This window comes from Diceros bicornis, chromosome 8 (assembly GCF_020826845.1).
Source record: "Diceros bicornis minor isolate mBicDic1 chromosome 8, mDicBic1.mat.cur, whole genome shotgun sequence".
Lineage (NCBI taxonomy): Eukaryota > Metazoa > Chordata > Mammalia > Perissodactyla > Rhinocerotidae > Diceros > Diceros bicornis.
Genome location: NC_080747.1, coordinates 642,893 through 666,395, shown reverse-complemented (window position 1 = coordinate 666,395; position 23,503 = coordinate 642,893). Strand labels below are relative to the sequence as shown.

General features: G+C 53.1%; 1 protein-coding gene across 3 annotated transcripts in view; it reads left to right on the top strand.

Annotated features, from left to right (window-relative positions):
• The first annotated feature begins 19,255 nt into the window (after positions 1-19,255).
• The window catches only part of CTBP1 (C-terminal binding protein 1), a 29,795-nt gene continuing 25,547 nt past the window's right edge, over positions 19,256-23,503 (top strand). Inside the window, exon 1 of one of the 3 annotated variants that reach the window (XM_058546517.1) lies at positions 19,256-19,794. In XM_058546517.1, coding sequence (XP_058402500.1) covers positions 19,755-19,794 — 40 coding nt within the window. In that variant the 5' untranslated portion in view covers positions 19,256-19,754. The remainder of the gene's footprint in view (positions 19,795-23,503) is intronic. The other 2 variants (XM_058546513.1, XM_058546515.1) reach the window with 2 other exon arrangements.

Sequence of the window (23,503 nt, the reverse complement as noted above, 5' to 3'; positions counted from 1 at the left end):
GAACCCACGGGCATCTGAGAGCCAGCAGGGGGCGGGCTGTTCGTCACGTGGCACGGGTTGGGGCCCGCCCATCACTGAAGCTCCGCCCAGGGGTTGCCATGGTAACCCGTAGAGGCCTGGATCCTGACGCTGCAACTGCCCTCTTGACTTGGCAGCTTCTCCAATCTGATAGCTCGTTCTGAGGACCGGACCTCAGGGAAAGGGAGATGGAGTGCAGAGTGGGCTGGCCGCAGGCGGCCTGGGGCAAGGACAGAGGAGGCAAGACTCTAAGAGGAAGGGTCCTCAAGTCAGGGGTCCAGGGCAACAGAGGCAGTAGGCTACCCATCTGAGAATGTGGAAGTGCTGTGCCTGGACAGCACCTGCCACCCCTCCTATGCAGTGATCTGCCCCTTCCCCATCACTGTGGTCATCGTTGAAGACCTTAGCCCTGCTCACTGCTGGCACCACTACCCCCCTGTCGTATTTTCTGTGACCTCTACTTCCACAACAACAATCCGTTCTATACCTGGACTTTGGTGTTTGACCTCCTTGCCTCTTGTTGCAAACATTGTTGGTATTTTCCCCAGCAGTCATTTCTTTTTTTTATGCTAAATAATGGTAATACTAATAAATAAAATGTAAATTGTTCTGGTCTCCCGATGCAATGGGCTCAGAGAAAATAGGCCCATTCCCAGGGAATGGAGGAAAACAGTCATGGTCCTCCCCTTCCTCTTTGCTAACATTGGTTGGAGGTGAGGAGGGCATTTGACCCAGGTCTGGCCAGTGGGGCCTGAGCAGATGCCTGCTGTAGAAGAAAGGTGGTGTTTGGGAAAGTTTTATTTCTTTAACTAAAGAAAGGCAAATGGTAGGAATCAGTCATCACTCTCTGGCTTTGACCTGGTAGGGTGAGTATGTGATGTTAGCCACTGTAGCAGCCAAAGTGAGACCATGAGTAAAGAGGTAAAGAGAATCCCAGAGGAGCTGATGCAAAGGCCAGCCCCTGCTGACGGGATGAATCCATCAGCCCTGGAGCCTCCTGACTCTGGACTCCTGGTTGGTGACATCATAGCCACCTGTGGTGAAGCCACTTTGGGCCAGCAATTCTGTTCCATGAAGCTGAAGGCACCCTAGCTGATCCATTTCATCCCCAGAATAATCTAAATATCTAAATATTTCTTGTTCCAATTCCACTTTTTTGTGTGTGTATGTGAGGAAGACTAGTCCTGAGCTAACATCCAATGCCAATCCTCCTCTTTTTGCTTTTTTTTGCTGAGGAAGACTGGCCCTGGGCTAACATCTGTGCCCATTTTCCTCTACTTTATATGGGACGCTGCCACAGCATGGCTTGACAAGCGGTGCGTTGGTGCCCGCCCGGGATCCGAACCTGTGAACCCTGGGCTGCTGAAGCAGAGTGCGTGCATTTAACTGCTACACCACAGGGCCGGCCCCTCCAATTCCACTTGCTAACTACCAAGATTTGTATTTATCCTGATGAGACATCAGCCGTTGTAGGTCAGAGTCATATCTCATTCCGTTCGTATCCTCCAGTGTCCTAGCATGTTGCTTACCTCATAGTCAGTGCTAAACATGTGTAAGGAATGAAAGTGTGTAATGAATGGTTTATAGTTTGGGCCATCAACAGAGCATAGCCCTTCACCCAGGCCAATATCTTTACTAGTATAAAATAGAACAAAACAAGCAAAAACAGAAACTAGAGCCAGAGAGAGATCAAGAACCTGAACGACTCAATGTACGCCTTGTGGTCACTGCTGTAAAAGCAGTCAGAGGACAAGTCTAGGCCTGGCCCAGAGGAGGGTGGATCCCAAAGATGAAGGGCCTGTGTTTCCCCCAATCCCTGCAGGAGGGAGCCTGCCTACAGACCTGGAATTCATCTACAAACTATCAGATGAGCTTGTCCTGGGATAAGCCAGTAAAGTGTTGGCAGTTGTTCAGGCAGCTCTGTCGTATTGATGCACACATTCTCTCCTTTCTTTTCCTTACAAAGCCACACACCCGTCCTAGGAAGACGAGTCTTTGGCTCCCCTGAGCCTTGGTGAGGCCATGTGACTAAGTTTTGAGTAAAGGGCCGTGTGGGATTTCTGAGGAGGATCTGGAAGTGAGGCAGCAGCCCCTTCGCTGCCATCTCTTCTTCCTCCTGCAGATGTGGAGAGTGCATGTGATGGCTGGACCCCCTCAGGTGGCGCCTCAAGGATGGAAGCCTCAAATGTTATAAACCAATGTTACTGCAATAAACAAAAAATTAAAAAAAAAAAAAAAGAAATAGAAAAAAAATAAATAAATAAAGGATGGAAGCCTCAGAGGGTGATGGGGCAGAAAGATGAAGACAGGGCCCTAATCTTGGCACACAGAATCCAGACTTCTTTACTTGAGAGAGAAGAACTTCACGTTCTTTTTTCTCATTGTTATGTGGAGTTTTGTTATATGCAGATACACTGATCCCCGACTATCCAGGGCTCCCTCCCCACTCCACAGCTCCCCAGGGAAGGGGTCTGCTAGGTCTGCATCTCCCGATCAGCTGCTGTGGTCCCAGGAATGGGGCTCCTCACCTGCCCACGTTCACAACTTCTAAAGCCCACTCCTCTTTGGCTGCAGTAGCTTTTTTCCAGTTCCCAGAACGGGCCCATCTCCTTCACGCATGTGCTCCTCCCTCACCCTGGAGTGTCGGCCTCCTGGCTAGTCCTGCCCTCAGTCCACTTTCGGTCATTTCCTCCAGAGTGCCCTCCTAGACCCCCACTGGCTCAGACCCCCTGACTTCTTTTTCACTGTCCTATCACAATTGTAATCATATATGTGTTTGTGGGTCCATCTGATTTGTGTCTCCCTTCCCCATGACACTGAGCAGCCTGAAAGCAGGCAGCCCCGTTTGTGTTCCCCTCTGTATCCCCAGTTCTGAGCATGGTCCCCTCCCATGGAAGATGCTCACGCGTGCTGAGCGGTAGCCTCATGAGCCTTGGTGTTTCTGCTTCTGTGAGGTCAACATGCTCTTGGTCAGCACAGGCAGTGCCAAGCAAGGGTGAGGGCCTCAGCCAGAAGGCCCTAGCATAGATTTTCTGCTCAACTGTATAATTTCAGGCAGGTGACCACTGCAACCCTGAAAGTGGGCCTAATGAGAGACCCAGCTCCAGGGGCCATGGAGAGAACCCCATGAAGAGCACATGAAAATGCTTGGCTCCCTGCCATCCACAGGCCACTTCCTTGCCCATCACGGCCCCAAGGTGGACACACAAGTAACTCCGGATTCCTTTCACCCAGGTCCTTGCTAGCTGAGCACATTCTTCCACTTTCCATTCTTGGAGGTGGCTGATGAAAGTGGTCATGGGGAAGTCTGCCAGCCTGTCCAGTGTCCAACAGGGGCTCAGGAGATGCACAGCGACTGCACCCCACCTTCCTGTCTGCTGGCTGGAGATGCCCATCCCCTCCTCCAGAAGACACAGGCTGCAGATCCTATGGGGCTGGGCCCCAGACGGGTGAGGCTATTAGGGGAGGCTGCATATGGGGCAATTAGGATAGGTGCTGAGAGCTTGAGGTGGGCAGAGATGACTGAGGAGGGGGGATCGAGTAGCAAGGAAGTTCTCAAGTGGAACAGACTGTGGGCACAGTCTGAGAAGGTGCAGACCCAGGGGCCCCATGAGGAGTCTAAGCTCTGCCCCAGTTGGCTCAACCACAGCTAGGCGGTGGGTGGGGGAGACATCAGGGATTGGTAGGTGGTCTCTAGATGCTGCTGGTGTGGGTGGACCCTAGGAGAGAGACTGGGGGTCACTGGGCAGCACTGGAGGGCTTGAGGTGAGGATGCTGGTGTCCAGCTGGGACTGGCCAAAAGGCAGAAGAGAAGCAGCCTTGAGGGCCAGTCATGCCAGGGCGTAAGTGGGCTCTCCCTACCCCCACAGGCCTTTCTGTGTCTGGACCAGCAAAGACTCCTGCTGATCTTTCAAGCCTCAGTGCAGACAGCCCTCCTCCCTGCTCTCCCCATCTTGTACATTCCAAGCAGGTCAATACGGTCCTGTGTAGACCCCACTCAGGGCCTTGTGGGGATCAAGTCACCACATTCTCTCCACCACTGCCACTCCCTGGCTATGTGGGGAGAGGTGTGGTCATAATCTCCATTTTCCTTCAACCCCCCTCACCTTCCCATTCTCCCAGGGGGAAAGTGTCATCATTTCCATTGTCTACCAAACCTCCATGTGGTGGCATTGTCATAACCTACATTTTCCATTTCACCCTCCCAACCCCCCACAGGGAAGAGTTTGTCAGGGTCTTCCTCTTCCATCAACCCACTTTACCTTCCACCAACCACGAAGAAGTCACCATCAAATACCCATATTCTCTCAACCCTCTTCATCCTCCCCATGCCCTTGGAGAGGTTTGTCATAATTTCCACTTTCCATCAATGTACTTCATCCTCCCAACCTTCCACAGGGACAGCAAGTCATAATTTCTTTATCCCGTGAATCTAATTCAACCTCCCAACCCCACACGGGGCAGATGTACCATAATCCCAATTACACGTCAAACCACTTCTTCCACTCAAGCCTTCACAGAGAAGGCATATCCTAATCTCAGTGTTCCATCAACCCATTTCACCGTCCCATTGGTGGAGGAGTCATTGTAATCTGTCCATTTTCCATCAATCAGCTTCACTCTCCCAATAATCCACAGGGCAGAGATTGTGATAACTTCCATTTCCATAACTGATCTCACCCTCCATATCACCCATGAGGAAGGCTGAGCATAATCTCCATTTTACATCTGTTCTCTTAATTTCCAACTACCCAAGAGGAAAGTGCTACCAGAGTCTCCATTTCCCAAGCGAGGAGAAGCAGGTGCAGAGATGAGCTCCTTGCTACGGGCACCAGCTGGTAAGTGGAGGCTCTAGAACCAAACCTGGCATCGGGCTCGGAGTCCGTGACCCACAGCCTTCTGGTGACAGGAGTGCTCCATAGGATTCTTAAGAAAATGGATATAGATGTGCTGTAAAGAAAAGTGGAAAATCATCTGAGCAAAATCTTGGAGTTGAGAATGGGAGCAGAGATGAGAAGTAACAGTTTTAAAGACCTTAGGCTTAGTGGGGAGCACATGGAGGATTTCATTCAGACACGGGCTCTGGTGAGAGAGGCTCTTACTTGGACCCTGCTCGTTTACTGAAGTGGCTACCAGAGCTGGCTACACCCCCATCCACCCCAGACCCTGAGGTCCACCCAGGGAAGACAGCTTCCTGGGAGCCACACTGCTCACTGGAGGCTATGCCCCCACTAGGGCCTTTCTTCAGAGATTTCAGCATCATCAGTGCTCCCTGCATTGTAAGCATCCTTTTTGGTCAAATTGGTCCTCACTGCTGCACAGAAGGCTCAGATATTATCTCAAGTAACAGTCTAAGCTTGAAATGGGGAAGTGAGGATTCAAGGGACCTGGGGAAGCTTCCTCAGCACTCCCAGCTCTCCTGAGTCTGTAGATTCACTTCTTTCCTAGCATCAGGGACCCAGTGGCTCTCTGTTCCTGGTCAGACCTGACATCATGCTCACAGGCCGTTTGCATGCATCGCTTCCCCACAGTTCCTGTTTGAGGATGAGAGGCCAATTTTGCTCAGTGAGAAAGGGCTTCCACCTAACCCATTACCCTCCCACCAGACCAACCTCAATGGTCCCCAGAGGCTCTGGAGGACCCTCCACCCTCTTCATTTTGGCCAAGGCCTGACCTGCCATCCTCCATGCTCCGTAAATTGGCCCTCCACTGGTCAGTGCCACTGCGTCCTCAACCCCATGCTTTTCAGCCTTTCTGGCCCTCTGAATGGATTGTGGCAAAAAACAGTATGGGCCACTTTCTGTGAAGCACCAACTCCAAGGAGTCCTAGGAAGCCAGTGGAAGCTGCAGAGGGGGATAGCTGCAGGAAGGCGAAGCCCAGGATGGGCATGAGCGAGTTGGCCAAGACAGTGAAGCAGCTCAGAGGGTGTCTCTGGCAGGGGTGGGTGGAGGTTGAGCCTGGAGTAGGAAGGGCCTAAGGAATGGCAGGGTCATCGACTGAGAGCCAGGCCAGCTGATCTCTGTGCTCCCTCTGCCAGCCAAGATTACAATGAGGGGTCTTCCTTCCACTGGGTCAGGGGAAGCTTGGGTTGGAGAGACAGTCAGAATGCTGCAGCTGGAAACCCTTGGGATCCTGGGAGCATCCATGCCGTAGGGACCAGTGTTCTGGGTGCTAACTCACCCCCCACCCCCACTGCCCAAACGCTGTTCAACAGGAGGAGTTACGCCTGCAAGACAAGAGCAGGTTGGCATGGTGAAGAATCCTTTGTCTACGGAAATTATTTTTTGAAAAGAGCTGGGCTGATCGGAGACTGTAACTGAGAGCAGAGCAGTGAGCTAGACAATCACCCTGAGAAATGTCTCTAGAACCCAACACGTGGAGATAAAGAGGTGGAAAGTAAGACAGACAAAGTGGCTCCAGCATCCACACACGGGGCATGCTGCCGGGACTGGGCTGCACGAAGGGGCAGGACCTGAAGGAACCAGGTCCTCTGAGACTCCTAAGCCCTGATCGGCAGGTTGACAGGACCTGCTGACTGTACAGGACAGCTCAGAATCGAGCAAAGAGCATAGGAACAACCTCTCACCCGATGTGATGCCATGAGCCCTCCCTCAAGGAGCTTCGTTGGCTCTGGAAGGCTCCATCACTCACTCCATGCGGGGCTCTACTCAGAGAGACTGTCCTGCCTTACCTGGTCTCTTTCTGGCACCTTTCCCAACCATCTTTTCTTTATGGCCATTGTCTCTGCCTGGCATGACGTGGTTTACTGATGTGGCTTCCCTGTTTCTGCCCTGTGGCTTGTCAGTTCCACGTGCAGGGCTCGTCTTCCTTGTTCACGGCTATACACCCAGCCCTTGGAGCAGGCCCAGCACATGATAGGTGCCCAATTAATGTTCTTTAATGAATGAACTGAGGCTACATATTCAATCTAAGAAAGCCACTTATAGACAAGAGTTACGTTGTCCACAAATGAACCGTAATCCCGTTGATGGCAGATTTCTCCTTAGGAACCCTGAATATGGCAAGCGAGCAGTGTTTCCAAGTGCTGAGGGAGAAGAACACGCAGCTAGAATTCCACACCCAGCTGAAGGATCATTCGAGAGTGGGTCTTCAGTCGTCTCCACCAGCTCCAATGGAAGGTGGGTGAGCTGAGAAAGCAAGAAGGGTATCTGACACGCCTGACCCCAAACCAGGTGTTGGGGATTGAACTGTGTCCCCTAATAAGATGTGTTGATGTTCTAACCTCTAGGATCTCAGGAAGTGACCTTAACTGGAGAGAGGGTCATTGCAGATATAATCAGTTAAGATGAGGTCACCCTGGAAAAGGGGGGGCCCTTAATCCAGTGTGACTGGTGTCCTTATAAGAAGACGAGAGACACACGAGGAGAGACGGCCATATAACGATGGTGGCTGAGCTTGGAGTGCTGCAGCTTCAAGCCAGGATCGCCTGGGGCCACCAGAAGCTGGAAGAGGCAAGAAGGACCCTCCCCAGAGCCTCCGGAGGGAGCACCGCCCTGCCAACACTTTGAGCTCAGACTTCCATCCTCCAGACTGTAAGACAATAAGTTTCTGTTGTGTTAAGCCACCTGGTTTGTGGATACTTTGTTATGGCAGCCCTAGGAAACCAGAACACCAGCTAAAGGTGGTTTTCTCTCAAGATTCCTGAATCAAAGAAATGTTACAAAATAATACTTACCATGGAGAGAGAGGGGGCCTCTGCCGGAGCTCGCTCCCAAATGACTGACTGCCTCCCCCAGGTCTATGCTCCACACTTGTAGCTACTCAGTGCTGTTCTAGTTCTCTAAATCGGCTTAAATGGCATTGTTTTTATAAAAATGATGCAATCTTATAATAACAACCCAAGAACTATAGAAAAGTACAAAAAACTGGAAAAGCAACAAACAAATCCCTCACTGTCCCCTGTCTGCATCTCGCCGGGCCGTCTGGTGGCCGTCCTTGTGGACGTCACTCGGCACATATTCAGGGAGAGAAGTGATGCTGAGGGACACAGAGCAGTGAAGACATGCACATGCAGAACCAGAAGTGACGCCACCACCAGCAGCCATAAGGCAGGTGCTGGTTCAATAGTGCTGCCTTCACTTCTCCGTGATTTTCACAGAAGAAACAGAAACCATGAAATGAAGAGGGCTGATGAAATCCACACATGTGGTTTTTTACTGCAAGAGATATTTGTTTCCAAAAGGTCCCTCCAAATTAAGAAAAAAGATTACAAAAGAGGTTAAAGTCTGTCTGAGCTTCCTGGGGCTGCTGCAGCAAAGTACCACAAACCAGGGGGCTTAAAACAACAGAAATTTATTCTCTCACAATCTGGAGGCCAGAAGTCTGAAGTCAAGGTGTGGGCAGGGCTGCACTCCCTCTGCAGGCTCCAGGGTAGGGTCCTTCCTGCCTCTTTCAGCTTCTAGTGGTGGCTGGCAACACTTGGCGTTCCTGGGCTTGTGGCCACATCCCTCCCATCTCTGCCTCCGTGGTCGCCCTAACCCCCTCCCTACAGGGTCCTACGGGGTCACCTTGGGCTGCTTCGTCCTCAAACAAGGACCAGAGCCTCTGTCAAGAGGGACCTGTCCAGGCAACTCCTTCTTGTCACGGAAACTGCTCCCCAATCACCCCTCAGTTCTCCCATCACTAGCCCCATACTTTGTTCATGTTTTGATTAGAACAACAACATTGGAAAATGATAAATGACAATAGTCAGGCCAGGTTATATTGTGCCCCAAATATCAATGGCTTAAAACAAAAGGATGTCTTTCCTGCTTATGCTGCTGCAGGCCCACAGCACTGTCCAGGGCTGTGCTCCTCTGCCTGTGGGTCACATCCCATATATGATTCTACGTGTATTAGTTAGTTTGGCTGCTGAACAGTATTTTTTTTTTTTAATTTTTTTCCCCCCAAAGCCCCAGTAGATAGTTGCATGTCATAGTTGCACATCCTTCTAGTTGCTGTATGTGGGACGCAGCCTCAGCATGGCCGGAGAAGCGGTGTGTCAGTGCGCGCCCGGGATCCAAACCTGGGCCGCCAGCAGCGGAGCGCACGCACTTAACTGCTAAGCCACGGGGCCGGCCCTGCTGAACAGTATTTGATGAAGATCACGAATGTGCCCGTCCAAGAAGCTTGACAAACTCCAAGCAGGACAAACTCAAAGAGGTCCACACCAAGACACAGAATAATCAAGCTGCTGGAAACCAAGCGTCGCAAGAATCCTGACTCACATCAGGGTCCTCCGTAATAATAACAGCCAACTTCTCCTCAGAGACGCAGGGGCCAGAAGGCAGTGGGGTGACACGTTCAGAGTGTTGAGACAAAGACCTGTCAACCAGGAATCCAATGCCCAGCAAAGTGATTAAGCCACTCCCAGATAAGCAGACACTGAGACAATTTATCACTAGTAGACCTGCTGTGCAGGGGATGCTAAAGAGAATCCTTCAGGTTGCAATGAAAGGACCTTAGAGAGTAACTCAAACCCACATGAAGAGATGAAGACACTGGTAAACCCAAGTGTAAGAGCAGTATGGTTGTGCTTTTGGTTTCTAAGTCCTCTTTTATTTCCTATTGATTTAAAAGACAGTTATGTAAACCACTAATTAAAAGCCATGACAGGCATGCAGCATGTAAAAATGTGATTTGTGATAATAACAACATAAGGGAGATGCAGCTATATAGGTGCAAAGTTTTATAAATTATTGAAACTAAATTTGTATTAATTCAGACTAGATTATTATAAATTAAGATGTTACTTGTAATCTCCAGGGCAACTACCAAGGAGAAAACTAAAAATATATATGGTTAAACAAATGAGAAGGGAATCAAAATGTTACACTAGAAAATATCTACCTGAGCAAAAGAAGCAGCAATGGAGGAATTGAGGAACAAAAAGGACGTAAGACATAAAGAAAACAAACAGGAAAATGGCAGAAGTCCTTCCTCATCAGCAATTACTCTAAAGGTAAGTGGATTGAACTCGCCAATAAAAAAGCAGCCAAAAAAGTGCAAACAACCCAAATGTCATCAACTGATAAGTGGACTAACAAATTGTATATCTATACAGTAGAATTTTAATCGTCATAAAAAGGAATGATGAACTGACACACTACAAGGTGGACAAACCTTGAAAACACTGTGCTTGGTGGAAGCAGTCAGACACAAAAAGCTGATATTGTAAGATTCGTTTATATGGAATGTTAAGTATAGGCAAATTCATGGAGACAGAAAGCAGATGAATGATTGTCAGGGTCTGAGGGGAGGGGAGGTGGGGAGTGACTGCTAAATGGGTAAGGGGTTTCATTTTGGGGTGACGGAAATAGTCTAGAATCGGAGAGTGGGGGCTGCGCAACATTGCGAATACACTGGAAGCCACTGAATTGTACTCTTTAAAATGGTTGAAATGTTTTATGAGAGTTTTATGTTATGTCAATTTAAACTCAACAAAAAAACGTGTTAGATTTTTTGTTGTATATATTGTGATGATTCAATGGAAAAGTTTCGTTGCTTTGTTAACGTGTTAAAGGTTAATATATTTTCCAATGATAAGTCATCCTTATATTCCTGGAATAAACCTAATTTGGCATAATTATTATTTTTGTACATATTGATGGATTCAATTTGCTCATATTTTATTTGATAGTTTTGTATTTCTGTTTCTAAATGTGATTAGTCTATATTTGTAAAAATTTCATTTTAACATTATCTGGTTTGATCTCTCAAGATTATTTAGGTAGCTCTCTGAAGCGCTTTTTATAAGATTTGGATTACCTGCTCTTTAAATATTTGGTAGAACTTTTCTTTAAACCATCGGCATCTGGTGTTTTGGGTGGGGGTAGATCTTTAAACTACTGATTCAGTTTTTGTGTGTGGTTATTGGGCTATTTGGGTATTCTATTTTTTCTTGAGTGAGTTTAGTTAAGCTTAGTATTTTTTTTCTTTGTGAGGAAGATTTAGCCCTGAGCTAACATCCAATGCCAATCTTCCTCTTTTTTGCTGAGGAAGACTGGCCCTGGGCTAACATCTGTGCCCATCTTCCTCTACTTTATATGGGACGCCACCACAGCATGGCTTGACAAGCGGTGCATCACTGTGCGCCCGGGATCCCAACCCACAAACCCCAGGCCACAGCAGCAGAGTGCACACACTTAACCGCTACACCACTGGGCCAGCCCCCTAAGCTTAGTATTTTTTTTTTTTATAATTTTTATTTATTTATTTATTTTTCCCCAAAGCCCCAGTAGATAGTTGTATGTCATAGTTGCACATCCTTCTAGTTGCTGTATGTGGGACGCGGCCTCAGCATGGCCGGAGAAGCAGTGCGTCAGTGCACGCCCGGGATCCAAACCCGGGCCACCAGCAGCGGAGTGCGCACACTTAACCGCTAAGCCATGGGGCCAGCCCAAAGCTTAGTATTTTTTAATAAAATACTGTTTATTTTATTTAAGCTTTGAATCTATTGGCAAAAATTGATTATAATGCTTTCTATTGATTTTAAAATCTCTGTTCTATCTGTGGTTATATCTACTGGTTCATTCCTAATATTGTTTAATAATGCCTTCTTTCCTCATTTTTTCTTCAATCTTGCCACATGATGACTTTTGTAGTTTATATCAGTTATCTATTGCTGCATAACACATTAACCCAAAATTTCACAGCCTAAAACACCACACTTGTATCATCTCACAGTTTGTGTGTGTTAGGAGTCAAGTGTGGCTCAGCTTGGTGCTTCTTCCTCAGGGCTGCAGTCAGTGTCAGCTGGGGCTGCAGTCATCTGCGGGCTCGACTCGGGGAGGATCCACTTCCAGGCTCCATCACCTGGCTGTTGACTGGAGACACCAGTTTCTTCCCACCTGGGCCTCTCCATAGGGCAGCTTCCAACATGGTGGCTGCTTTCCCCAGAGTGAAGGTAAGAGACAGAGAGAGACAGAGAGAGATTGAGGAGAGAGGAGAGACAGAGACAGAGACAGGGACAGAGAGAGATAGAGAAGGAGAGAAGAAAGGAGAGAGAGAGAGAAGAGAGAGAGTGGGAGGGAGATATTCAAAGAGCCAGCTTCTGGTTTCATTAATCCTGATGTTGGCTTTTCTTTCTAGTTTTTATTTTTATTTTATTTTATTTTGTGTGTGTGTGTGTGAGGAAGATCAGCCCTGAGCTAACATCTATTGCCAATCCTCTTCCTTTTTTTCCCCCTTTTTCTCCCCAAAGCCCCAGTAGATAGTTGTATGTCACAGTTGCACATCCTTCTAGTTGCTGTATGTGGGACGCGGCCTCAGCATGGCCGGAGAAGCGGTGCGTCGGTGCACACCCGGGATCCGAACTTGGGCTGCCAGCAGCGGAGCGCGAACACTTAACCACTAAGCCACGGGGCTGGCCCCCTCTCATTCTAGTTTTTAATCCCATGAATCATTTCTTTAGTCTTCCTTGTTTGTTTTCTTCCTTCCTCTTTCTTTGGGTTGACTCTGCCATTCCTTTTCTAACTTCCTGAGGTGGACCCCGAGATAACTGCTCTCCCATCTTTCTTCTTTTCCACTTTTCTTATATGTGCATTTTCAGGACAGAAACTCCCTTCCAAGTACTAGTTTAGCTGCATCCTGAAAACATTTATGTGTGGTGTTTCTTCATTGTCAGGTTCTAAACGTTTTAAGCTCTTACTCCAATTCATTCTTTGAACCGTTAGTCAAATATGGTTTTATGTTTCCAAATGTTTGGTGATCCTTTCTTAGTTCTATTGTCATTGCATTTGGTCAGAGAACTTGATCAATATCATGTAGATTCTCTGGTGTTTTGCTGGGACTTGGTTTTGTGGCCTTGCCGTGTGTCCACTGTTAGTAAACATTTCATGTGTGCTTGGAAATAATGAACTCTTTAATTTGGGGGCGCAGGGTTTTTCATATGTCTACTGAATCATGCTTGTTCATTGTATTCTTCAATTTTTGTAACCATATTAATTTTAAACCTGTCTTATCTATCAATTATGAAAGGCATGTGTTACAATTTCCTTCTGTGATTATCGATTTGATCGTTCTTGTAGTTCTGTCAATTTTTGCTTCACATATTTTCAAGCTGTGTTTTTGGTACATTCAAGTTCAGAGTTATTAAATCTTCTTAGCAAATTGTTTCATCATTACGCACTGGTCCACTCTATTCCTAACCATGCTGCTTGTCTCAAAGTCTGTTCCACCTGCTTCAATGAGGTCATGACAGTTTTCTTCTGGAAACTGATGCGTCTGTTTCCTTATCGCTTTAATTGTGTCCTTAAATTAGGACACAGCTGGGTTTTGTTTTCTTCATCCACTTTGATAAGTGATTTTTTAACAAACTGGCTAGTTTCATCCGTTTAACTTTATCGTGATTATGGTGTTTGCGTTTCCCCCTTTTCATTTTTTCTCTTTACCATACTTAGTCTTTGCATCTTTACCTCTGTTCCTGACTTTGACTAGATTGACCAATCTTTTCCTTGTCCCCTCACCACAGATCTGGAAGCTATCTGTGTTATTTTAGTGGTTACCCTTAACCTTCTAAACACATGTGTTTGACTTAAGAGTATAAAATTAATCCAGGCCTCCATCCTCCTCCTGAATTACACAGGATCTAAAACTGCTTTAATTCTGATTACCTTCTCTTATCCTCGCTCGTCAATACTTATCTTAAGATACTGTTTTCTAGTATCTCAGCTCCACTTTGTCTTTGTACCCAAATCGTTGTTGTTGTTCTTTCATGCGAGTAATGCTCACACCCCTTCCTCCTCAGTCCCTCCAGCACTGCTTTCCACAAGGCCCCTATTGATAAACTCTTAGGTTTCTCCTTCGTCTTGTATGTGCAAGTTCTGTGGTTGGAGCCTGAGGGCTACCCCATCACGGGAAATGCCAGGGTGAGTCCACTTCTGCTCATTTCCAAGACCATTTTCTGGTCTTACTTTCAGAATATCTGTATTGGTTTGCTAGGGCTGCTGTAAGAAAGCACCACAGATTGGGGGCTCAACTAACAGTGAGGTATGGTCTCTTAGTTCTGGAGCCAGGAACCCAAGGGCCACAGGTGGGCCGGCTGGTTCCTTCTGAGGCTCTGAGGAGAATCTGCTCCAGGCCTCTCCCCTCACTGCTGGGGGCTCGCTGGTATCTTTGGCGTTCCCTGTTGCGTAGACGAATCACCCCATCTCTGCCTCCATCTTCACATGGCGCCCTTCCTGTGTGCGTCTCGACGTCTCTCTTCCTCGTCTTATAAGGACACTAGCCATATTGAATTAGGGCCCACCCAACGACCTCATCTTAACTTGATCATCTGCAAAGACTGTCTCTCCAAATAAGGTCACATTCTGAGGTACTGGGGGTTAGCATGCCACCGTATGAATTTGGGGGGGACACAATTCAACCCTTAACACCCTCTATTACCCAAAACTCCGTGAATGACTCATCCTCTCCATGTGTTTGCTACACTTACCAAATGTGACCTGTCTCAGGAGGAGCTCCGGACTGGCAGGGACATTTTTTCTCCTGAATATCCAGGGGCACTTCCCTGAGCTAACTAGGGAACCTTACCACAACAGCGAGCTGGGTGCAGGGGGGCCCGACGCACCGAGGAATAAGACGCAGCCTTCAGTCAACATGCCTTCTTTCATCGAGTCCCAGCAAGCCTGCAGACGGGTGACCTTTTATCCACAACTTATGATCAAGGACCTGTGGGGGCGAAGTAATGAGGCAGATCTGTGAGCACCGGCCCAACCACTGCAGCCCTCCGCATCCCCCGGGGCTTTACAGCACTTCACAGTTTGCAACCCCCCACAGGTAGATGCTGTTCTCCCCTCTCCTGGCTGAGAACCGAGTCTCTTGAGAGCTATGAAGTGGGTGGCAGTCTTCAGTCTTTGGATGACAATACTGCAGGTACGTGCCCAATTTGGTTTCAAGGGCACCCGCCGGTGATTCTGGTATTCCACCATTTCTCACTGTGCGGACTGGCTGGCAGCCCAATGCTTCTCTTAGTACATCATCATAATTTCTAGGAGTTTTTACCATATATTTGTAGACTGTGATGTAATGCTGTGCTTTATCTCAGGCACGAACACTGAATATATCGACCAATAAGCTAAAGTCTTGGGTTGGGTATCGGGCACTGGGTGACACTGCGGTCGCCTCCCAGTCTCCATCAGGGTCAGAACTGCCCTCTGGCCAGGGATGGCAGTAGAGGCAGCATTCTTTCTGGTTGGCACCATGTGAAGTGAGTCAGAATGGAGGTCAGCCTCCTCCTGTGGCCAGCACGGGAAGCTCTCACAAATACTGAAGTTGAATTCGAGGCCATGGGCATGGAGCCCGTGAAGAAGCATTCATTCACCCAAAACGTCAGCAGCCCTTTGTGGATGTGGTTTTCCCCAGCGCTCAGATGTCCCACGGAGGCTGAGGCTGGCACTGCTCGACCCAGCGCCGGGGCCTGGCTTCCCCTCCCAGGAGACTCTCCAGCAGCTCCAGGGACAGTCCTGTCCTTTGCAGGCCAACCGGCATCGAGCGCCTCCTCTGTGCACAGGGCAGGCCCAGGCGCAGGGAAAGGGCGAGCTGGCCAACACAGACGCGCAGCTGATGGCATCGGCTCATCCCAGGCCAGAAGTTGGGAGGGACGGGGAAAGAGAGGCGGGCGGGCCGGCTGGAGAGTGGGTGCAGAGCTACGTCTGCAGAAAGCTGGGCTGCCTTCGTGGGCGATGCAGTCACCTATGGATCCCAGAATCGCAGCTCTCGTCAGGTGTGTGGGGAGCAGATAGAGGGTGTGACTGTAACCCAGTGTGGGAAGGCAGTGCTTGGGGACAGCAGGATGGGGGTAGGGCCAGATAAGAGCCATGAGAAAGCACTGACAAAGCCTGCGTGCTACAAGGCCTGCGCGGGGAGGCTGCAGAGAGTGGGGCTGAGGGAGATGCCGGATCTATCACCCACCTTCATCTTTCGCTCATTCTTAGTTGCACCTGTGAAATTCCCTGGAGCTCCGCTCCAGCTGCAAAATGAAATTGTGGGTGAAATGGATCCTAGAAAGAAATTTTAATTCTGGCCTGGGGTTGCCTGCTTCTAGGTAGCCCCACCCGTTGGAGTCCAGAGTCTGGTTCAGAGTCTGTTAGACACTGGGCCATCTGACAGCTCTCTCCCACTCAGCAAGGCCACGCCAGAGCTGCGGGTTCCTCCCCAGCACCCCGCCGGCCACCCGGGGGCTCCCCGCCAAGGTGGATCGAAGCCCGACTCCAGGGGCAGAGGATGGAGTGGCCGGGACTCCCTATGTCCCAGCACCCCTTCAGCTCAGTGGCAAGTCCTCCAGGCACCTGCAGCTGCGGCCGGCCTCTCCCACAACTGCTGGCCTCTCCTGGATTGCCAATGGGGTCCCCACCTTGTGCACCCCACCATCCATGTTGCTCCTTTGGCAGTGGGGAATAGAGCCCAAGCCCCCGACCCCGCAAGCCCGCTGTCCCTCGGGCCCTTCAGTCATTGCCCTGTGTCCGCTGCACCCACGTCAGGCCTCTGAGTTTGCTGCTCCCTTTTCTGTAATGTTCTTTTCCCAGATCTCTGCAGGCTGCCCCTTCCCCCATAAGGGCTCCATGCCTGTCCCCTCCACCACAACCCCGCTGGGCCCCACTGTCGGCCATCAGCCCCAGTGCTTGTGTGAGACCTCGAGGGTCTCCTCTCTGTGCAGCCCCATGCTGGATGGAGCGGCCAGCAGACTCTCAGGAGCACCCCGGCCTCAGTGGGGGTGGAAGTGGGAAGCCAGCAAGCATGCCTTGACGTCCAGAGAACCGTCAGCACCACTTTTATTCACCCAGAAGCTGGACGCCCAAGAGAGAGACGCGGCTCTCGGAGTGGCCCATGATGCACCCTCAAGAACCGCTGAGTGAGCCGAGAGCGAGTGTCTTGCAGCACCCGACGGAGCCGGAAGCATCACTCGTGTCCACTGACCACCGTTCCGTAAATCACACAGGTACCTGAACTATGTTTCGGAGTACTCAGAAAAACTAAAAGACAAAGCATCTTTCCTTGTCCACCGAGAGCAAAGTAAACTATTAACTTCTGGCTTAGAAACGTTCTCACATTCCTTAAGGAAAGATGCTGGGCTGCAGGGCAACACCTCTAGCAAGCTGGTGGGGAAGGCCTGGTCTCTTCCCCAAAGGAGAGCATATTCTGGTCTTTTCTGCTCAGGGCCGCCTTCTGCAGTTGGCAAAGTTGGGGTTTGCGTCAGCGGAGGGCAGGGCTGAGTTACTAGGAAGCACTTTGCGTCCAAACCTGGGTCTAGCTGAAGAGCACAGGGGTGGGGATCCTCCAGTCCTGTCCTTCGGGGGGAGTTCCTGGCAGGGGGGCGGCTTCACTAGGAGGTGACAGCTGACATGGGCCAGGCTGGGTGGGTGGCACTGTCCTAGGTGTCGGGGTCCACCCTGCGGGCTGCGGTGGAGACAGCCGGTTCAGGAATGAGCTTCTCATCTACCTGCCTCAGGCCCTTGTCTGCAGGCCAGTTCTCTGAAGGTGATTCAGGCTCTTCAGGGCCATGCACAAAGGTGTAGAGGGCTGAGGGAGAGTGGAGGGCATCAGGGTGGCATGACTGATCCCCAGGCCTTCTCCTGGAGGCGGGAGCCTGTGGTCTTGGTGCCTCTGGCCAGCCCTGAGGATTGAGGAGGCATGCATGGGACAGGCACGTTCAGAACAGTACATCAATTCTTCCCACACCTCCATTGAGCAGTTCCCATCTCAAATACATGGGGGTGGGGGAGTAGAGGCCCCTGACGCCAGGGAGCTGACAGTATAGCAGGAAGAAAGCCCAGATAGAAAGGTAACTGCTATACCAGGCATAAGGGTAAGGGGGAGAAGGTAGCCATGGGAAAAGCAGGGGAAGGCAGCATAAATCACATGTGCAAAGGCCCTGTGGCCACTGGGAAGAAGAGCCATGTGGCTGGAGCATGGCAGGCTGGGGGCGGGTGGCACCTGGCTGAAGAATGGAAGGGAGGTTAGAGGCAGATGGAGATGGGCCCAGGCCCAGAGCCTTCTGTGATAAGAAGCTTGGATTTCCTCTCTAGTGCAAGGAGAAACCTTAAAGGTTTTGAGCAGGGGACAATGGAATCTGATTTACAGTCTGGGGCCACTCCCAGGGACGAAGTGATGTGGGGGACCCTGGTTTGAGGGCTGTGAGGTGGAGGGGGCAGGTATCAAGGGGCACCCTGGGTCTCAGCGCTAGAGGTACCGAGAAGGCCAGGAGGAGCTGGAGGAGCTGGTCCAGGCCACGTCAGGGGGTCTGGTCCTGTACGATGTTAAATGAGTAAACCTCTGCCTGGGGGAACGAGCGGGAACGTGTGCGTGAGACACGCACCCTGCTCTGGAATTTTGCTCTTTCTTTTGCGACTGCTTTTGTGTCTGCATTTAGGAAAGTTCTCTGAGAAGTTTGCTAACTGCTCATTTACATCCTGTCTTCTCATTTTCCCTACATGTTCTAATTAATCCGATTTGGGAGGTATTTTCATAGGTGAGTACCAAGTGAGGGTTTAAAAGCATCAATTTTGCAAATAGCTACCCAGTTCCCTATCATCCTTTACTGAATCCACCTACACTTTCTCATCGGTTTATGAATTTTAAAAACATATAGATTACAGGATTGATTTCAGGATCGTCCACTATGTTCCAAGGAGCTGTACTGATAGTTTAGTGCTGTCCTGTTCTAATGACGTGCTTCTCCCTGAGAGGACGGCTATGGTGCCTGTCTTCCCCTTGGGGCCTGGCTAGCTCCCACCTTAGGGGAGCCGCCATGATCCTCGGGGCTGGGTCCCCTCTGGACTTCCGGAACTAAGCACAGGCTGCTCTCTCAGGGACTGGGGGTGGTGGCCAGAGGAGCCGGGCATGGACCCACACACCTGCCACCTCCCAGGGACCTCACCTGGGCTCAGGGGTGTCTCTGCTCTAACTACTCAGTGCTGGCTTCTGGCGCTTTGCTCACAGCCCACTGGGGAAGCTCGTCCCGGGGACTCCCGTCCAGGCCGCCTGGCCCAGATGCGCCCCCTGGAACCCAAGTGTAAGGCCAAGCTTTCCCAGAGAAACCCTCTGAGTTCCGACCTGTGGCCTCCCGCTACCCTGCGGCCGCCCGGAGCCGGAAGGCGGCGCGGGCTGAGCACCTGCAGCGCCTCCTGGCTTGGGCCCAAGGACATGTAAACCACTGGCACCCAGGAGCGTGCTCACGAGGCCTCTAGCCCGGTCTTGCGCCGCTGGCGCCCAGGAGGTGCGGGGCAGGTGCGTGTGTGGGGCAGGCTCGGCCCAGGGTGTGCGTGTGCGTGTGCGGGGCAGCTACGTGTGCAAATGCACGTGCCTGTGCAGGGCAAGTGCATGCGCGGGGCAAGTGCGTGTGCATGTGTGTGAACCGGGCAGGTACGTGTGCAGCTGTGTGTGCAGGGCAGGTGCGTGTGCTGCTGTGCGCGCGCGTGTACAGGCCAGGGGAGAGCCCCGTGGCCCCGGCGGGGCGGGCGGGCCCGGCCTGCAGCCGCCCGCCCGCGTGGTGCAGCGCGGCGCCCGCGCCTGGAACCAGGAGGCTGCTGGGCCGGAAGCCCCGCCCGCGCGCGCGCCCCTGTCCCCGCCCGCCCGGTGGAGCGGCTGCTGGCGCGGCGCGGCGCGGCTCGGCACGGCGGCGCACGGGCGCAGGCGAGCGGGCGGAGCAGCGGACGGCGCCCAGGCCGCCCCACGCGCCGGGCTCGCGGCGGAGCGCGCCGGACTGGTCGGGGCCCGCGGCCGCCCGCGCCTTTCAATGGGCAGCTCGCACTTGCTCAACAAGGGCCTGCCGCTTGGTAAGGCCGCGCGCGCGCACTTCCGGCCGCGGGCGGGGCGGGGCGGAGCCGGGGCGGGGCGGGCGCGCGGGCCCCCGGCTTTGTGTGCGAGTGCGCGTGCGCGCCGGCGTGCCCGCGCCCCCGGCCGGGGGCGGGGCCGAGCCGGGGGCGGGGCCGGGGCGGGGCCGCGGGAGTGCCGTGCGCGTGCGCGAGCTGCTGCGTGCGAGTGAGCGTGCGCCGGCGCCGCCGTCACGCCCGCCCCGCCCCCGCCGCCGCCCGCGCAGGTGACACAAAGGGGCGCCGGTCACCCGACCCTGCTGACCCCCGCCCCGGGGATCCCGCCTCCTAAGACCCCCAGTGTCCGCCCCGCTGGGACCCCGACCTCTCGGACCCATAGCCCTTCCCGGACCCCAGACTCTCAGACCCCCGGCCCCTGACCCCTGACTCGTGGACCCCCGAACCCCCGGAGCCGCGGACCCCAGTCCCTCGGACCCACAGCTCCTCCCAGCCTCTGATCCTTGACCCTCGGACCCCGGCATCCCACCCCGCCAGGACTCCGGAATCCCGGGTCTCGGCCGCCGCACTAGGTCACCTCCCTGTTCTCAGTGTCCCGTTACACGCTCCCGGGTACACTGCCGACCTGGCTCTGAGAGAAAGGACAGGATGCCGTGTCTCCTGGGCACGGTAACGTCCTGCCGGCGAGGACTGCAGGGCCAGTCACCTCCCTGCCCCACGGGAGCCCGCCGGGCCCTTCCCTCCCGGGTCCCCCCTCCCAGCGCCGGGTGATGCTGGGCCGCTCGGGCGGGGGCGGGGGGAGCAGCGGTGGGGCCGGGGGACGGAGGTTTTCCCTGAGGAGCGGGCAGGGTGGGCGCTGCTCCACCACTGGAATTTATTCAGGCTGTTTTATTGGCGCTTGTTCTTATCACAGGCTTTGTACTGGTATTTGAGGTTTTCACCCATTTTTTAAAAATGTATAAAATTACAACGTTCAGCTTGTGGGGGGCACCCTTCCCTCACTGGCTGGATGTCCTGGGCTCAGCCGTGCAGCTAGGGGTCTGCCTGGACTAGGCAGGTGGAGGTTGGGGGGCGGATCTCCCCTGTCTAGGCAGGTGGAGGTGGGGGAGGTCTGCCAGGTGGGGTGGGGTCTGCCCGGACTACGCAGGTGGTGGTGGGGGTCTGCCCCATCTAGGCAGGTGGAGCAGGGCCTGGGACAGCCACCCACACCGTTGAACTCAGCAAACCCTGTGCTGCGCTCCCTTCTCTGAGCCAGTCTGTTTCCTCAATAATTCAAGAGATCTGGACCCAATTCTGTTTGTCTCAAGGCACGGGTTTGTCCCCCTTGTGTTTTGAAAGATATCAGAACAAGGACCCTCACGGGCACTCTAAGCAGCACTGGGGACCAGCCTGTCTCCCCACTGGGGCCCTGAACCTGGACTGTCGGGGGCAGGCTGGGTTGGGGACACCCTTGGGTGGGTGTTGGTTAGATCGCCGGTTGGAAGATGCCTGCCATGGTGTAAGCTCCTTGGCAGAGCCCAACTCTCGGTGGCCATCTTGCACATTTTGCAGTTCCCGGTCAACATCCAGCTGCATGGGCCTCCTCCTGGGAGGGGCTGTTCCGGGGTCCGGCGGGGAGGGGCCATGTGGTCTGTCTGTCCTGTGGCAGCCTGGCTGGCTGAGGGCCCTCAGCTTCCTCCTCCCGCCCCTCCCCCAGCGCAGAGTTGCCTGTGGGAGGAGGAGCTGTAGCCGCACCTGAGGTTGGTGGCTAGAGCTTTCTCTGGCTGGGTCCCCAGCCTGGCCCCCTGCCCGCCTGCTGAGAAACGAGGGTGCCGCCCCGGGCATGCCCAGGAGGACAACTTTTAAGCCGGCGGTGTGTTGGAGAAGCCAGAACCTGGCCAGGGCCAGACCCTTTAATGCTGATCTTCTCTGAGACTGGTTGGGGCGGGGAGAAGTGGAGGCGGATGGCTTTTTTTCCGGGTACCCTGAACTGAGCAGTCACGGAGGTGAACCCCTTGCCTGCTCCTGCTTTTCTAGGCGGCTGCAAAGTCAGGTTTCTGTGGGGCCGAGAGTGGGGACCAGGCCGTCTGTGTGCGGAACCTTTCCTCTCCTTCTCAGGACCCACCATGCTCTTCGTCTGTAAGATGAAGAGCAGCTTCGTCTGTATAAGACGTACAGAGGAGCTCTCAGCAGAAAGCTGGCCCCAGCAGCATGGGCACTGAGGGTGCCTGCAGCTAGTGCAGAGCCGCCCGTGGGAGTCAGTGCAGCCCCTGCACTCTTGTGTGGGGCGGCATCTCCGTAGAGGAGTGACCACAGCCGGCCAGAGCACAGACCTGAGCCCGTTCCCAGGGGAATCCCAGCGGGTGATCTGGGGCTCCTCGTGTGGCTTCTCCATGCATGTCTGAGGTGGGGATGGCATCATGAAGCGGTATGGGATCACAGGAGTGAGCATGTGCTAAGTGTTGGCAGGGCCAGGGACATAGGGTGGGGGACAGGGACAGGGTTGGGGGACAGCGCAGGGGATAGAGCTGGGGGACAGGAACAGGGCTGGGGCAGGGAGAGGACAGACTGGAGCAGGGCCGGGGACAGAGCCAGGGGCTGGGGCAGTGCCCGCCCTCGTAGCTGCCGTGTGTGCTCACCGTCATTGCCCTCATTGTTCTGGATTTCAGCCTGGCCACGTGTGCGGTCTGGGAGTTGCGTTCCCTATGCTCTAGAACTTGGGCGTTGTTGAGGCTGGCCATGTGGGTCCTACTGGACCTCGTCGTGGGGGGCCTCTCTCTGTCACCGGGTTTGGTCTGTCCCTGCTCATTCCATCTCCTGTGGCGCCTACAGCGTGTTCTTCTGGCCCGTGGTGCCTTGCTCTGGGGCCGCACTTCCTGCAGGGAGAGTCCGTTCTGCCCCATCAGCTCTCCCAGCTCCTCCTTAGTCGGGCTTCATCGCCATCCTTGAGTGCATGCTTTGGTTGGGGCATCTCTGTGAGGTCTTGTGAGGGACATGCACTTGGGGCTGCGTAGGTCCCGCTGTGTGCACGCATGGCCCCCTGTTCTGCCCACTGCTCCCGGTCCTCCCTGGGGGTGTTTGTGCAATTTCGGCCTGTTCAGCCGTATGGGGTGGCTCTCCCCCTCTCTCCAATTCTGAGAAACAGGCTCGGGGCTGGGATGCTGGATCCCAGCTGCTTGACTTTCCTCGCTCCTGGCTGTGTTGAAGTTTCCCTTCTGGCCTCTTCTCTTCAGCCTCAGGACACACGGGGAGGGAGGGCTGGGGGCGCAGGGCTCGAGGCTGGGGCTGGTCTTGCCTATCCCACTGAGGTCCTGGTAAGGGTCCCGTGGCAAGGCCAGTTCTGGGAGGTGGAACACCCCTTGTGCACGTTTGTATGGCAGCTTTGATTGGTGAGCTGTCACATAGTAGGAGGTTTGTAAATGTTTGCCGGACGAACCCAGGGCAGAGAGGAGAAGGGCTCTCAGGGTTGAGAGGTGGCTCTGGCCTGGCCTCCCCACCAGCCTGGTGGCGGGCAACGCTTGGTGGGGGCTTCCTTTGGGCCACAGGGTGCTGGGCCTGTCATGGGGCTTTCCTCTGCCCTTGGAGCTTCCTGCGTCAGCGCCCTTGGGGAGTTGCCCAGTCAGAGTAGCCTGGAGCAGGCTTGTTGGTGCTGCGAAGCCTTCTGCCGGCAGCACGTGCTGTTGCCGGGAACCCCTTCCCTGCAGATCCCATGCCCGCCCATGGCTCTTGGGTGTGG